Source organism: Protopterus annectens, chromosome 1.part0 (genome assembly GCF_019279795.1).
Source record: "Protopterus annectens isolate FY-2018-M chromosome 1.part0, PAN1.0, whole genome shotgun sequence".
NCBI lineage: Eukaryota > Metazoa > Chordata > Ceratodontiformes > Protopteridae > Protopterus > Protopterus annectens.
This window is the reverse complement of record NC_056725.1, coordinates 1,283,412,072-1,283,427,947: the sequence shown is the minus strand read 5'-3', so window position 1 is coordinate 1,283,427,947 and position 15,876 is coordinate 1,283,412,072. Positions and strand designations below refer to the sequence as shown.

General features: G+C 37.5%; 1 protein-coding gene across 6 annotated transcripts in view; it reads left to right on the top strand.

The window, feature by feature from the left end:
* The window catches only part of NEDD4L (NEDD4 like E3 ubiquitin protein ligase), a 3,335,946-nt gene that overhangs the window by 2,232,610 nt on the left and 1,087,460 nt on the right, over positions 1-15,876 (top strand). For all 6 annotated transcript variants that reach the window (XM_044066167.1, XM_044066169.1, XM_044066164.1 and 3 more), the window contains one exon: positions 13,651-13,712. In XM_044066167.1, coding sequence (XP_043922102.1) covers positions 13,651-13,712 — 62 coding nt within the window. The remainder of the gene's footprint in view (positions 1-13,650; positions 13,713-15,876) is intronic.

Below are 15,876 nucleotides of genomic sequence, written 5' to 3'. Positions count from 1 at the left end.
TGGGAATGTCCAACAGGGTAGTGTCCATTTTCAGTGGAGGCCCAGGGAGAAAATCTCCAAAGTGTTACAAAAACATTTTAAGAACAATAATTGTACAATCTTCAGAAATAATACATTAACACAGTTTTAAAAAATCTGTAGTTTAAACAATTATACCAAATTAGACTTAATGCGAAAACATTGATTAAGAATTGATACAGCTTGTATCACAATGATTTAGTATTTAGAGAAATTTTAGTCAGTTTAGAGAAATTAAATGTAAATCAGTATAAATGAAGAAAAAGAAAATACCACAGGGGTAAGGTACCTCCAGACAAAAACTGTGTAAAATTAGAACAAAGGATGGCAGGTACTCCACAACAATCGAAGCAAACCGCTGAATATAACTTAAAATATACTCTTTATTCCACAAAATAAGCACTTTCGCATCTCCAAGGGTGCTTCTTCAGACTTAAAAACAGTTACAAAGAACTCAAAATAATTTTAAATATACCTTCACTTCTATCATGAACCAATAAAATGCCTAATTAAAATCACATGATAAAAACTCTTACTAAGAGCACTTAAAGTTACACTCCTTATGTACTGATAGCACAAATAATCATATACATATGCTTATATATAAGAAATGAAAATAAGTTACAAAATATATATTCTAAAATTCTCTCATGTAAAACAGAAACCTGTATTAATAGACTTATGCACATATAACTTATAAATCAGTTCCACTAATGTATCCTAAAACTATGAACAACTCTATATATGAAAAAACTGTATATGCGAAAAATATACTTATAATAACACATTTATATTCATAGGTAATATAATTACTTAAGCATCGTTCAATAAACAGAGAAGAGCATATATATATTCATTATGAATGCATATATAAGAAATATATTAATAATTATTTCATAAAGGTTTAATGTTTTAAGGCTCGATCCAGCAAGAATGGTTTCAATGAAACTCTGTCATTCAAACCATGTCCCCTGTCCGCTTGTAACCTAACTATCCACTTCCCTTCCTCTTTATAATTGCTAATATTGCCTAACCTCTCTGTGGCATGTATAAGTTCTATTACTAAGAACTTAAAAATATGGGTTGTGTCTTTATGTAAAACATGTTTTGCTATAGCATTACCTTCATTTTCTTTGTTAATGGCATAAACATGTTCCCTAATCCTTTCTCTAAGTGTTCTGTTCATAAAAATTATTACATTTTTGACACATAGCTAGATAGACCTCATTCTTAGACCTATAATCAGCGTAATGATTAAATTCATATCTAATTTGCCTATCCGGATGTACAAAAAATTTTTTATTAGCTATGAAACTACATTGATTGCAGTTATGGCAAGAAAACGTTCCTTTCCTTGAAGAGTATAACCTCTTCTTACTATTGTTCTCATAGCATAGAATCCTTTTTAGTGATTTTGTATTCCTATAACTAAAACTGGGGTATGTACCTACTACTTCCTTAATTTGCTTATCCAATAATAGTATTCCCCAATTCCTCCTGATTACATCAGTTATTGCATTATTCCTGTTGGTATAGGGAATAGCTAACCTCTTAGCTCTAAAATTATTATTATTACGCATTGTATATGAATAGTTATTCCTTCTAATATATGGTTGTCCTCTTTCCTCACATTCAACTTCCTGTAATGTTTCTAGATCTCTATTATGATATCCTCTCTCTGTATACCATTAATGGCTTCCCTATAGACTGCATCATCACTTATTAAGCGAGAACATCTCCATACTTGATTTCTTACTATGTTTCTATGTACATGTGGTGGATGCATACTATTTTGATATAGAAGGGCATTCCTTCTACATGGTTTCCTGTAGACATCTGTACTAATTGTCCCATGTTCTTTCCTAAGTAGTACATCTAAGAATTCAATTTTCTCCTGAGATCTCTCACTTGTTAATGTAAGGAAAGAAGTAGTTCCATTAATATGGGATATAAATTCATCTAAAATATCTAAATCACCTCCCCAAATGTGGAGGACATCGTCTACAAATCTTTTATAATACTTGATATATTTCGAAAATATGTGATCTAGAACGTAAGTGTACTCCCAATATGCTAACACCAAATTCACATAAGAGTTGGCACATGGTGTACCCATCGCTACTCCTGTAGTCTATAGGAAATAGTTTCCATCAAAAGTAAATACCTTATTAGTAAGGACTAAATCCATTAACATGCTAATCCTGATAACCTGACTGTTTATTAGTCCTTTTTGAATTAAATACAACTTCAAAAGATCCACTCCAATATCGTTGGGTATACTGGTGAACAGTGATGTTACATCTAGAGTAACCATGTAATCTGAATCATTCAACCTACCATTCAGATTATAGGGTGCTAGATTCTCTAGAAACTGTTGTGTGTCTCTTGGAACCAAATCAGTAGAATCTACTATTGGCCTTAACTGTTTCTCCAAATAAATAGATATGCTCTCTGTAAGCCAGCCTTTTCCCTGAAATAATAGGTCTAAGCGGTGGATTAACTAGCGTTTTGTGTATTTTGGGAAGACCCCTAAATGTGGGGACTAATGGTTTCTCAATCAGAAAATACTTATATAAACCACTATCTATGACACTACACATTAACATATCATAAAGATCTTTGTAAACATCTTTTATAACTTTATCTAGTTGAAATATCATCAAACGTCTATATGTGCTTTGGTCTGACAACATAGTACTGATACTAGTTTCATAGTGTTCACGATCTAACAGTACTATCGCTCCCCTTTTATCAGCACGTCGTATCACTATTGAATCATTATTCTATAACTTCTTCAATGCTAATCTCTCATCTGCATTTAAATTATGAAACTCTGGTTTTAAATTATGTTTTCCATCTTGAAAAAGTGTAAAAAAATCCTTCATACAAGCCCTCTCAAAACTCTCCAATAATGGATGCAAATTAGGTATAAACACTGAGGGTTTCTTGAATGCAGGTACATGTTCACTATCTACTATATTATTTCCATGCTGCAAACCTAATGCTACATTCCTGGTGAAACATTTAATGTCTATGACCAAATCACTTATATCTACATTTTGTGAGGGAATAAATGAAAGTCCCTTATTCAAGATTGATATTTCAGATGAAGTTAATACATACTGTGAAAGTTTAACTATTAAGTCCTGTGTATTGGTCTCACCGTCTTCTTCTGAAACTCGAACTGTTCGCCTGATGTCTTCCGTTTTATGCCTTTGTACTGTGGGCTGCATGGTTGTCGATCGAGTGGACGAAACGGCAACGGAAAATGGAGCACTGAATCATTTTCACTTGTTGACTGGGAAGTGTGTTCTAGTATTGGAGTCTTTCTCCTCACGACCGGCTCCTTATATGCTAATAACTGAGCAGAGCTGGTTACTGTATCTACTGGCAAGCGCGCCTCTCCGTCTTGCTGATTCTCATTTTCTCTGGGCGGAAGTGATGTCGTCAAGGCGGAAGTGGAAGGGGGATAGAGCACTCTGCTTGTATTTGTGATGTACATTGATTAAGAATTGATAAGAATTGATACAACTTGTATCACAATGATTTAGTATTTAGAGAAATTTTAGTCAGTTTAGAGAAATTAAATGTAAATCAGTATAATACAAACAGGAATTGCAGCATGAAGTGGGAGAAAAAAACAAGGTTGTGGCATATTTAGTTAGAGAGTTGGGGAGAGAAACTGATTAAAGTAAGGAAATGAATGAAGAAGGCAGAGTAAGGTAGTGTAAGGTATGAATAGGTACTCTTTCATATTTAGGGATATAATTTTTTCCTGAAGTTAGACAAGCTATGTTGTATGGGTTGGAAACAGTGGCACTGACAAAAAGACAGAAGTTAGAGCTGGATGTGGCAGAGTTAAAGATGTTAAGATTTGCACTGGGTGTGAGGAGGGTGGGCAGGATTAGGAATAGGTATAATAGAGGGTCAGCCCAGGTTGGAAGGTTTGGAGAAAAAGCAAGAGAGGCAAGATTACATTGGTTTGGACATGTGCTCAGGAGGGATGCTGAATATATTGGGAAAAATATGCTAAGGATGAAACTACCAGGTAACAGGAAAAGAGGAAGGCCTAAGATAAGGTTTATGGATGTGGTGAGAGAGGACATACAGGTGGTTGGTGTGACAGAGCAAGCTGTCTAGGACAGGGAGAAATGGAAACAGATGACCCGCTGTGGCGACCCCTAGTGGGAACAACCGAAAGAAGATGATGAGACAAGAACAGAGCAAGATTTTGGCTAGTAATTCATTTCAGAATGCTTTTGAAGGATGGGAGGGTATTGACCTTATGGATGCAGATAAGGGAGTTCCAGGCCTTAGCAACATGGTATGTGTACATACCATGCCGAGTAGATTCAACAGGTTTGTGGACTGGGGGGGTATGGTCATTGGATTGTAATGACTGAGTGGGAACATAATTGTATAGAATGGTATTTAGTGCTGGACAAGCAGATGGATGCTGGATAATTTATTGGGTGGAAAGAAGCTGTGTATATGTTAGTTAATGGAACAGTTCTAACCAATTTAGTCTTTTTAGTGCTATACAGTGGTGGGTATTTGCTGCAAATTTAGTTGCTTCATTGTTCACGTTTTGTTTGTTGCGATGCCTGGAGGTTAGTAAGAATGAAAGCGCTATACAGTATTGAGGGGAGAAGGTAAGTAGTGGCGAGTGTAGTTTTAGTTGCATCGCGGAAATGTTTTTGACTGTGTGAAGCATCCCTAGTTTTTGGAGAGTTTTTTATGCAAGTTTGTATGTGTAGGTCGTGTGATGGCCGTGCCCTGGCCCAGCAATCAAGGAGCCTCAATCCTCACCACTAACACCAGGGAGGTAGTCTCCGAGAATAGGAAAGGATAACTAATACCCACAGTAAAGTACAATTTCCCTTAAGTGCACACAGAGATCACAGTCAGTCTGGGGCTGGTTGCTCCTTTGCTCACCAGGTCCCCAATAAGACTCCCCACTGGCACAGTTATAGCGTCCAAGTCTCAGCCTAACTGGGCAAGCTAAAACCTCCAGTACCCTTTCTGTCCAACCAGTGCTTCATGTCTCTGCCCAGGTAGCTGATACACACACACACACACACACACACACACACACACACACACACACACACACACACACACACACACACACACACACAAAGCACACACACTAACATCCTTAGAAACAGAACCACACATACTTTCCTGGGAAAAGGCTGGCACAGGATCTCCAGCTGTGCCCCTATTACCCAGACCATACGGTAGTAATTCCTGCCACCACCCTGTTAATTATCAGCTACTAAAAGGCCCTGAAAAGGGTGTCCAGTTATTACTGTACAATATTATAATCCAGTGGTAGTATGACTAATCAGTCTCAAGGCTTATTGGAAGGGCTTATTACAATAAACTCTATAAATATATAATTTACTCTAAAGCATGCTTTATCTCTACATAAACCAGCCACAGGTAGAGGGTTTTAAAATATTTAATAGTAAGTAATTAAAACACAAGACAAAACTACTACACCACAGAGATATCTAAGAGTTCAGAGATCACACAGAAACTTAAAATAATACAGTAGTACAGGTCTGATTTCAAAGAAAAATACCTAATTAATCTTTACTAGCTTCAACTATTCCTACAAGAAATCACAGTACTAAAACTTACATGTGAGCATAGGCAGAGTGCTGAGTTAGATATCCAAGATCAAAATGCTTAGTCTCTCACTGAACAATAGTTTTTAAACACTAACCAACAGCTCTGCTGAGGCCCTCCCAAATTACATCATTTTGACACTTAGGTTTTCTCAGGCCACAAACTGCATTATTTAGCAGTCTAACACCTGCTCAGAAATTTACAGCAATACAAGGCATTTCACATATACGCTCTAGCAGAAACCAGAGCAATAAAGCACCTTCCATATGTAAATTCTGGTCATAAAATTTAGCCTTAAATCAATGGGAATGAAACCTTTATCCAGACTCACTGGAGCCGAATTCTAACATGAAAGGGTCACAACATGCTTCACTGGGCCAGTAGAGTGCAATGTTATCACATATTTTGCAGTTCCACATTTCACCGTATACTTTTACACTCAAGAAAACATGCCTGTATTTTTACATTTATTTACAAATGCCAGAATTATATATCAAATTTTATTTGACTAGGCTGGCAGCCTTCGCCCATCTCTCCTTAATCGTCACAGGTCGTATTTAAGATTGTCATCCACTATGGTCTCATAATTCACTATGAGAAGTGACTTCAGTGGTCATATTGTTAAGCGAGAAGATTTAAAATTTTTTTTCATGAGAGGGATAGGAAAAAAAGTTGTTTTTTTTTTTGAGCATGACTTGTGTGTTACAAAGCCATACTTCAGTGGCTGTTAAAGCTTCCTGAATATGTTTGTGGAGATGTGCCAGGTTGTCTGAACTGCATAAGAATGTGTAGTTATCTGCGTATCATATTAAGGAGGCCTGTTATATGCATATGTGAAGAATGTTGGTGAGAATGTTAGAGGAAGGAACCAAGGATAGACCCTTATCGTACACCGGTGGTTACTGGGAAGTAAGGAGAGAGGGTAGAGTGCCATTTTACTTCCTGAGACCTATTGGACAAGCAGCTTTTGAACCATGGAAGGGTGGGCTGAAATAGACCTAGTGAGGACATTTGAAGTAGAAATTTGCTGTGACAAACTGTGTAGAAGGCTTTAGACAAATATAGAGATAAGGAGGAGACTTAGTTTGTGGATATTTAGTGGTGGTGGAGCTAGAAAGCTGGTAGAAAGTATTTTCCATGATGGAAGAGAATTATATTGTCCTGGTATCTTCTGTTAATGTTTCTGAAATGCAAGAAATAGAAGGATTTGAAAGGATAGAGTATGAGGATGTAGTTAAGCTAGGAAGTACTGAGGGTCTGTTTGGGTGAAGTAGAAGTTAAAATGTAGAATAATGGATAGTTACTGTTGGGGAGGAGTCTGAGCATGAATATATATTGCAAAGCTGTATGGGAGGGAGAAAGGTTGTTGAGGATGATGATAAATGTTAGAGGGAAGTTTGGAAATAGGAAAATAGAAACATGAGTATTTGAGTGGTAGTAGTAAAGTTGTTTAGAGAGGGTCTTCATGTTAAACTTGCTTATGTTGTAAATGACAGTATTCTCAGTGGAAATGTTCGAGAATTGTGCCTTTTGGCAGAGCTTCTTCAGTGTCTGAGTTAGGGATGGATGAAGTGACCACAGGCTCTGCACTGTGAAGGAAGCTGGTCACTGAGTGTGACTATACTTTATTTTCTTCTATAATTGTCTTTACTGGGTTATACACTGGACTGAGGTCCCTTTTCAGCCACAACCCAGGTGTCATAGGCAATACAAAATGTAACATACATCATATTGTAACACAGCAAAAATACAAAGTACAGACGACAAAATATTAACACAGAAAGTGCATTAGGTAGAGTAGCAATGTAAATATATACATAATTAGCACAGCACAGAAGATGCATTGCACATATTACAAGAGATGTTCAGCATGGCAAAATAAGAAAAAAGAAGCACAGATTTATAGGTGTAGCAAATCAAGCAACATAAAAATAGAGCAGTTTCATTTCAGCTACTACACAGTGATACAGGATAATTTGATAAAGGAAAACAGCTAAACTTAGCTTAAATGTGCAGAATTTAACAAGTAAGATGAAGCAGTCGTACTTTACCAGTTGTACAGTAATGCAGAATATGCAAATACCAGATAAGAGAAAGCTAAGTATGAGCTTTAGTAATACACTAATAATGTGCCCCATTAACCTAACGAGCCTGGTCTGCAAGGCTATGGAACGTATCATCATGGAACTTGTAAACGATGACATTGGTAATCTCCAAACTCGGGACCCCACCCAGCTTGGGTTTGTAAAAGGCAGATCATTTCTCCTAAACCTGATGGACTTCTTTGAAGCAGTCAACAAAGCCATAGATGAGGGTAAGGTGGTTCACACAGCCTGTCTAGATCTCGCCAAGGCTTTTGACACCATCCCCCACTCTGGAATTATAGATAAACTCACTAAACTAGGTATAATTCCCTATGTCACCAGATGGGTTGCCAACTGGCTCACTGACAGAACCCACACTGTGAAAGTAGCAGACTCCAAATCCAACTTCAGACCAGTGACAAGTGGAGTACCACAGGGTTCAGTCCTGGGTCCTCTCCTGTGTGGTATCTACTTCTCTGAAGTACAGGCTAACACAGAAGGTCTTTGGCTAACGAAGTTTGCAGATGACTGCAAACTAGGAGCCATAATCAAAACTCCAAAAGATGTGGACATCCTACAAAAGGGCCTCACTGAGACAGATGCCTGGTGTCAAAGCCATAGCCTCAAGCTCAATGCCAAAAAGTGCATTGCCTTCCCTTTTGGTAAAAACTCTGTACCCATGAACTACTACATAGGCAGTAGTCTACTTAACACCGAAAGTGTGATGAGACCTTGGGACACAGGGGGACAGTAGTCGCTCCTTTGATAATCACATCATCACTGTAGTTAGGAAATCCTTCTATGTGGCACACCTCATCACAAAAGGTTTCTCATCCAGGAAAAAAGAGGTCATTGTTCCCCTCTACGCGTCACTCATTAGACCCATTATAGAGTACAATGCCTCTTTTGGTATGTACCACACAAGACATCTACAACAACTGGAAAGGCCGCAGAAGTACCTCACAAAGAGGATTACCGGCCTCAAACAGATACTCTACGCAGACCGTCTCAAAAAACTGCAGCTTTACTCTGTCACATATCGCCTACTCAGAGGCAATCTCTGCCTAACACACAAAGCTATGTCAAACCCAGAGCTTTTAGACATGCTCCACAATCCCAATCCCTACAAGCTAAACACTCTAGGAACCTAAACCTCGTCACCACAATAACAGAACATGCTTGAGGGATAGATTCTTGTCCCAGAGACTTCCCATACTCTGGAACAAACTACCTTTCTGTATCAAACAAAGTTCCTCATTAGTACTCTTCAAGAAAAATCTTGATGATTGGATGGGAGATAGGAGATTCACCCCGGGGATCACATCTGAGGCTCTGCTCAACAGTGGCACAGGACAATAATTTTCTTGAGTGGCGAATGCCATGGTACCTTTTGGCTAGGCTTATATAGGCCCTGGGGCCAATAGCCTAGTACCTACCTATGAACCTGTGTATGTCTCATTAGAAATGCATTTTGTTGATAGCATTGGTAGGTGAGAGAGCTGTACATTATGGATCAGGTCTGTGTTATAAACTGTACCTGGTTAACTACAAATACATGTGAGAAACAAGGAAGACTGGCAGAATGTAACAGGTTGTAGCTGAAAGAATAAGTTAATTCAGAAGTGCAGCATGATAATGGTGTGAGGGTTGTATGTCTGAGAGAACTGAGGCACACACACAAGGGGGTACTAAAGCAATTGTTTTGATGTAAATAAACACTTGCACAAGCTGTGTTACAATCAGCAGTATGGACAGAGAAGAAAATAGTGTAGTCTGAAAGATAGCCAAGTTTGTAAAACAGTGTTGTAAATGAGACAGGTAAGCAATATAAACTGCACACAGTATTAACATTAAAGTATGTGTTTGATGTTAGTGACTAGTTGCTTATGTAAAAGAGATAGCGAATTACAAAAATTTAGATAGCTGCTTTTAGTTTGGAGAGGTTAGTAGTGGGAAGTATGTATAGCACATATATATACATATATATATATATATACACACACACACACACACACACGCACACACACACACACACACACACACACACACACAAAACATTGCTGGGTCTAGTGTAGTGTTAATAGCTAGTTAATATTAGTGAACTGCATTGTAGATGATTGAGTAAGTTAAGTTGTCCACTTGTTCTGTATCTTTGAAGTAACTGTGTCTGTTATCTGTTTCTAAATGCAGTTTGAATTTCTTATTAGATTTACGATCAGTATTCCAAGTCTCATGGTTGCAGTTTCAGCATTTTAAACACAGAAATAACATCTGTGGTTCATATTTACTGTTTAACATCAAAAAGGGGTCTTCCTGCACGGAAAGCAATTGCACGGCTCCACCAAAATGAATTCCAGGCAGAAAAATATTGAGCCAGCAAAATAGTGAGACTGGAATCAAATAATATTTATTATTTAAGTATTAAAACAAATAATCAAACTGGTTTTGGCTGGTAAGCAACATAGCCTTCATCAGTGTGAAGTCAAATACATATCCATTTGTCTTCTATACCTACATACAACACAATACAACTCCCCATTGGTTGCTCTAAAATTGCTCATTTAATCCAGGTGGGAACAACCCACCTAACTTGACAATCCATTTCTTCTTTTTAGAGTCCAAAATGGAATGCAACCCTGTTTTGTTTACTTAATTCCCTTTAACTATGTCAATTATCATAAACATAAAACTGGCAGATGTATGTGTTACACGATGCTTATATAATGCACTTCTAGATTTTTTATTTTTAATGTCACTCATATGCTCCGAGATCCTCAGCCTAAGCGGACATGATGTTTGGCCAATGTAAAAGGAGCCACAACTGCATGTGGCTAAGTAAATTAGCCATTCGCTACTGCAATTTGAAAATATTTTACATCATAAACAATACCACAATTTTTGCTTGTGAATTGTTTTGATTTAAGTAATTTGTTACAGTGAGTGCAGTGGCCGCATTGGGAAGCATCCTGTGAGTGGTTCACCTGAAGTGGTGGTTTGTATCCCCTGATAAGGTGTTCTTAGGTGTGAGTGTTTGTAATGACTAAAGAAAGAAGCAAGGTTCCTACCTTTACGAAAAGAAAAATAACACCTATCTGGTAGCATGTCTGCTAGATTTAGATCACATTGTAGAATGTTCCAATGCCTGTGTACACTAGTGATGAGTGCATCAGAATTCCTACCGTATGTTGTAACAAGTGTAATAGGTTTCTGAAGTCTGTTGTTTATGTTTCTTGTACACCAAAAGATCATCCCTCCTAAGTGTATTGGACCAATTTCTGGCCTGCAGAACATGTCCCATCCGATATCCCCTGGACTTAAATCTATGTGACAGATCATGCCTATGTTCCTGAAAAGTAGATTCTTGAGAGCAGATCCGTCTCATTCTGATATATTGAGATTTAGAGATGTTTTTGGCTATGTGTGGAGGTTGAAAGCTGGTTGCATGTATCCACATTTGGAGACAGTATTTGGATGATTGCTGGATAGTATGGAGGATGGATGCGGAATATCTGATGGAGTTTATTAACTACCTCAATGAGAACAAATGGGGTTTATACTTCACGGTCAATTATGATGTGGATACTATTGCGTTTCTTGATGTCACCATTACCAGATCACCTGATAATACTTTAAGTACGAAGGTGTTCTGGAAATATCAACAGTATAACACCATCCTCCATGCATCCAGCTTTCATCCTCCACACATAGCCAAAAACATCCCCAAATCTCAATATACCAGAATGAGACGGATCTGCTGTCAAGAATCTACTTTTCAGGAACTTAGGCATGATCTGACACACAGATTTAAGTCCAGGGGATATCGGATGGGACATGTTCTGCAGGCCAGTAATTGGTCCAATACACTTAGGAGGGTTGATCTTTTGGTGTATAAGAAACATGAACCAACAGACTTCAGAAACTTTGAGATTTGTTACAACATACGGTAGGAATTCTGATGCACTCATCGCTAGTGTACACAGGCATTGGAACATTCTACAATGTGATCTGAATCTAGCACACATGCTACCAGATAGGTGTTCTTTTTCTTTTCGTAAAGGTAGGAATCTTGTGTCTTTCTTTAGTCATTATAAACACTCACACCTAAGAACACCTTATCAGGAGATACAAACCACCATTTCAGGTGAACCACTCACAGGATGCTTCCCATGCGGCCATTGCACTCACTGTAACAAATTACTTAAATCAAAACAATTCACGAACAAAAATTGTGGTATTGTATATGATGTAAAATTTTTTGCAAATTGCAGTAGCGAATGGCTAATTTATTTAGCCACATGCAGTTGTGGCTCCTTTTACATTGGCCAAACATCACATCCGCTTAGGCTGAGGATCTCGGAGCATATGAGTGACATTAAAAATAAAAAATCTAGAAGTGCATTACATAAGCATTGTGTAACACATACATCTGCCAGTTTTATATTTATGATAATTGACATAGTTAAAGGGAATAAATTAAACAAAACAGGGTTGCATTCCATTTTGGACTCTAAAGAGAAGAAATGGATTATCAAGTTAGATGGGTTGCTCCCACCTGGATTAAATGAGCAATTTTAGAGCAACCAAAGTTGTATTGTGTCTTATGTAGGTATATAAGACAAATGGATATGTATTTGACTTCACACTGATGAAGGCTGTCTTGCTTACCAGCCGAAACCGGTTTGGTTATGTGTTTTAATACTTAAATAATAAATATTTGATTCCAGTCTCACTGTTTTGCTGGCTCAATATTTTTCTGCCTGGAATTCATATTTACTGTTACCTGTGGAGAAAATTTGCCAGTAATGCTGTTTTACAAAAATGTGCATATTTCCAAAGCATTTTCCAGCATAGCCATTTGAAGTTATTTAAAGTTTCTGGTCATTTACTGCATTGCAGTATGTAAACAGACTTGGCTCAAGGTGTGGTGGTTGTCAACAGGTTATAATCAACAGTTAAGTATGAAGCCCTTGGTTTGACCCATTCCTTACCTTAATATCCCAATAGCTTATCAGATCTCAGTCATTTCATGAGAATCCTTGTACATGTGTCATGGTGCTTTGCTTTACAGCTTATAAATGCTTTTTTTTTTTTTTTTGGCCCAGACATTCCCTGCCTCAGGACATTTGCCACATTTTTTCTCCTATTAACTTTAGTTGTGCATTGAGCCTTTGTGTCCCTGAAAGATACTTTATCAGTTTGTGTAAGCATCTATATTTTCCCTATCTGTTTATTTAGGATTTGTGACTGGCTTTTGAACTGTAGCTCATCCATCTTTGATTCAGCAACAGTTAACAGACCGAGTCAAGTCCCTTTCTCATATTCCAGGAACAGATCAAAAACTCTAAATCATCATTTTCTGTGGGGGAATAGCTCCCCCGTGCGGATTACGCTGTTTCCATTAATTCTGATAATTATATATAATCTATAGGTTTCCACAACCTCAAGAAAGTGGCAGTTTTGAATCACAAAAACATTTGTTTAAAGAAATGTAGGCTGTGTGATAGCCAGATTTTTCTGATGTGGATTGCTGATGCTTCCCTTGTCATCAGATTCATTGCTCCTTGACTGTAACAGTAAGACTTACTTGGCCACAGTAGTGTATCACAAATATTTGAATTGAGCACAAGTTTGCTGCTGTAGATTAGTTTGCAAATTTCTTTTGAACTTTAAAATTTTGCTTTAAGTGTCTTTAACAGGCATTTAATGGGACTGTATGTGTACTTGTAATGCAGTGTATTATTACGATATGTGGGTTAAGTGCAGTAATTATGGTTTCTAATATTTTACATGTCTTTCTTTCTTGTTTTCCCAAGTGTTTGATCTTTTCTGTTATCCAGAGTATGGAAGTGTAGCTTAACATAGTTACCCATTCTGAAATAAAACTAAGTGATTTAATGTATTTTTAATTCTGCAGACTGAAGACCCAAACATGGAGCGGCCATACACATTTAAAGATTTCCTTTTGCGGCCAAGGAGGTGAGTATTTTCGCACAAAAAAATTTTGAATGTCTTGGTTGCTTGATTTTTTTCTTGCCATAAGAATGACTTTAAAATAGAGCTTATAGATTGACAGTTTTATAAATGAGTGAATGAAAAAATAGACTACTTAAAGTATGCTAACTTGTTCCACAGTGCTTTTATGGAGGAAACGTGACAATGTGAAAACAACTTATTCAGTGAATAGAGGCAGAGTGCAGTAAACTGGGAATTATCTTGCATTCTGTTTTGTAAATGTTTGTTTAAATATTACTGGTGGACATGTACTGGGTTATTTGTAGATTATTCCAAATTAGGAGTGGTACTAGTTTATTTGTAGATTATTCCAATTTAGGAGTGGTTGGAAAGGAAATGGTGAAGTAAACTAAGCTATATTAAGTGAGTCAGGATATAGAATTTATCAGACACACAAAGTCAGATTAGGTCAAACCTTTGCTACCAAGAAGTGAAGAACTGTTGCAGAAAGACAAAGTCTTGCAAACTTATTATATGGCACTTGCAAACTGGATTAACAGAAGGAGTGCTTTGTGATTCTCATAAATATCTTGAACCATTCAGGATAGTGCTGATGTATGCAGTGGGAGCTTCCAAAGTGTTATGACAAATGTGTTTGCATTCAATAATGTGGAAGTTATCTTGTTACGACATGCTCCTTATCAGTCCATGTTAGGAATCAGGCAGTACAAAAAAGTAATGCTCTGAGATGTTAACAGGCTGCTGCTTCTAGTTAAAGGCACAGAGTTTGATTCATACAGCCACTGGTTTGCCCACTGTGTGTCTCTAAGCAAGTCATTTAACCAGTCAGAGCTCCCAGGTTGCTTCTGAAAAGGGACAGATCTGTAAAAAGATACTACATTTTATTCTAGAGGTGGTGCCTACAAAGCGAAACACTGCGGTGTTTCAGAGAGACTGTTATGATGGATAATTGTTACTCAGAGAGAAAGAAATGGAAGGGAAGTCATACTAGGAAATAAATTGGAGATAAACACCTTCCTTGCAAGAAGTTATAGATAAAATGAGATCTATTTTAGGCATTGTTTCTACTATAAGCTACCTATAAAACCACATGGAATGGAAAGATGATCTTGTCAGTGTGAGAAATGAGGGTGCTAAAAGGATTGCCCTTTTAAAGTCAGAAGGGGAGAATTAAACATCAGACTTTTTCACAGAAACAGTGGCCACCATGAAATCGCTTTCATGGGAATCTGAGGCAGAAAACTTGATGGAGGTCATAGGAATGACTCATTAGTGCATATCTAGGTTGAGGTTCAGTGAGTGGTGGATACACACACAGATGTTTGGTAATTGTGCTCTTCGTCTGATCTTCTAAGGTCTTGTAGTCAGTGACGTATTAATGTGTTCGCATTTGTAATTGTTCAAAATGATCGTTGCTGTGATTGTCTATTAGCTCACTGTCATAAAATCACTGATAATGGGTAGCATGTTTACCAGAGAATTGTTCCTCACAAAATCTTAATTACTACTACATAAGTTGTAAATCCTGTTGGATATTATGTTAGTCTTTATAGTGCATGTTATTGTGTGTGTGTGTGTGTGTGTGTGTGCGCGCGCGCGCGTGTGTGTGCGTGTGTGTGTGTGTATGTGTATGTGAGAATGCAGTGTGTTTGGTCGTATGTTCTGGAAGTTGACAGACAGAAGTACAGGGTTATTTTTTCAAATGTCTAGTTTATCGAGAGAAAGTTTCATCAGATGTGTGCTTTGTTGTAACAGGTAAGTGGGATGTATATTGGAAGGACTGTATGCACATGAATGTTTGTGGGTTATGGTTAGAGTAAGGGTTAGGGAGAAGGATAGATTTAATGTGTGAGTAGGTGTGTGTTTGAGGGTAAGGCTTAGGTAAAGGGATAGTTTTATGTGTTGATGCCTGTGTGTGTCGTCTTTTGTGGTAGTGTTATAGGGGTAGACTTCACCTCCTTTGCCTACCTTAGTAATACGTGGTCACCCTAAACCTAACACTATACTTTAAAGTAAAAAAAAACACCCTTTCTGAAACACTACCACTAAATAGACAAATTATAGGCTAGTGTTATGGGGAGGGGCGTACTATAAATATCACAAAAAGAATGTGCTTTCTTTTTACAGTCATTAGTAGGTTTGATATGTGTTTTCAGTAGTGTGGTAG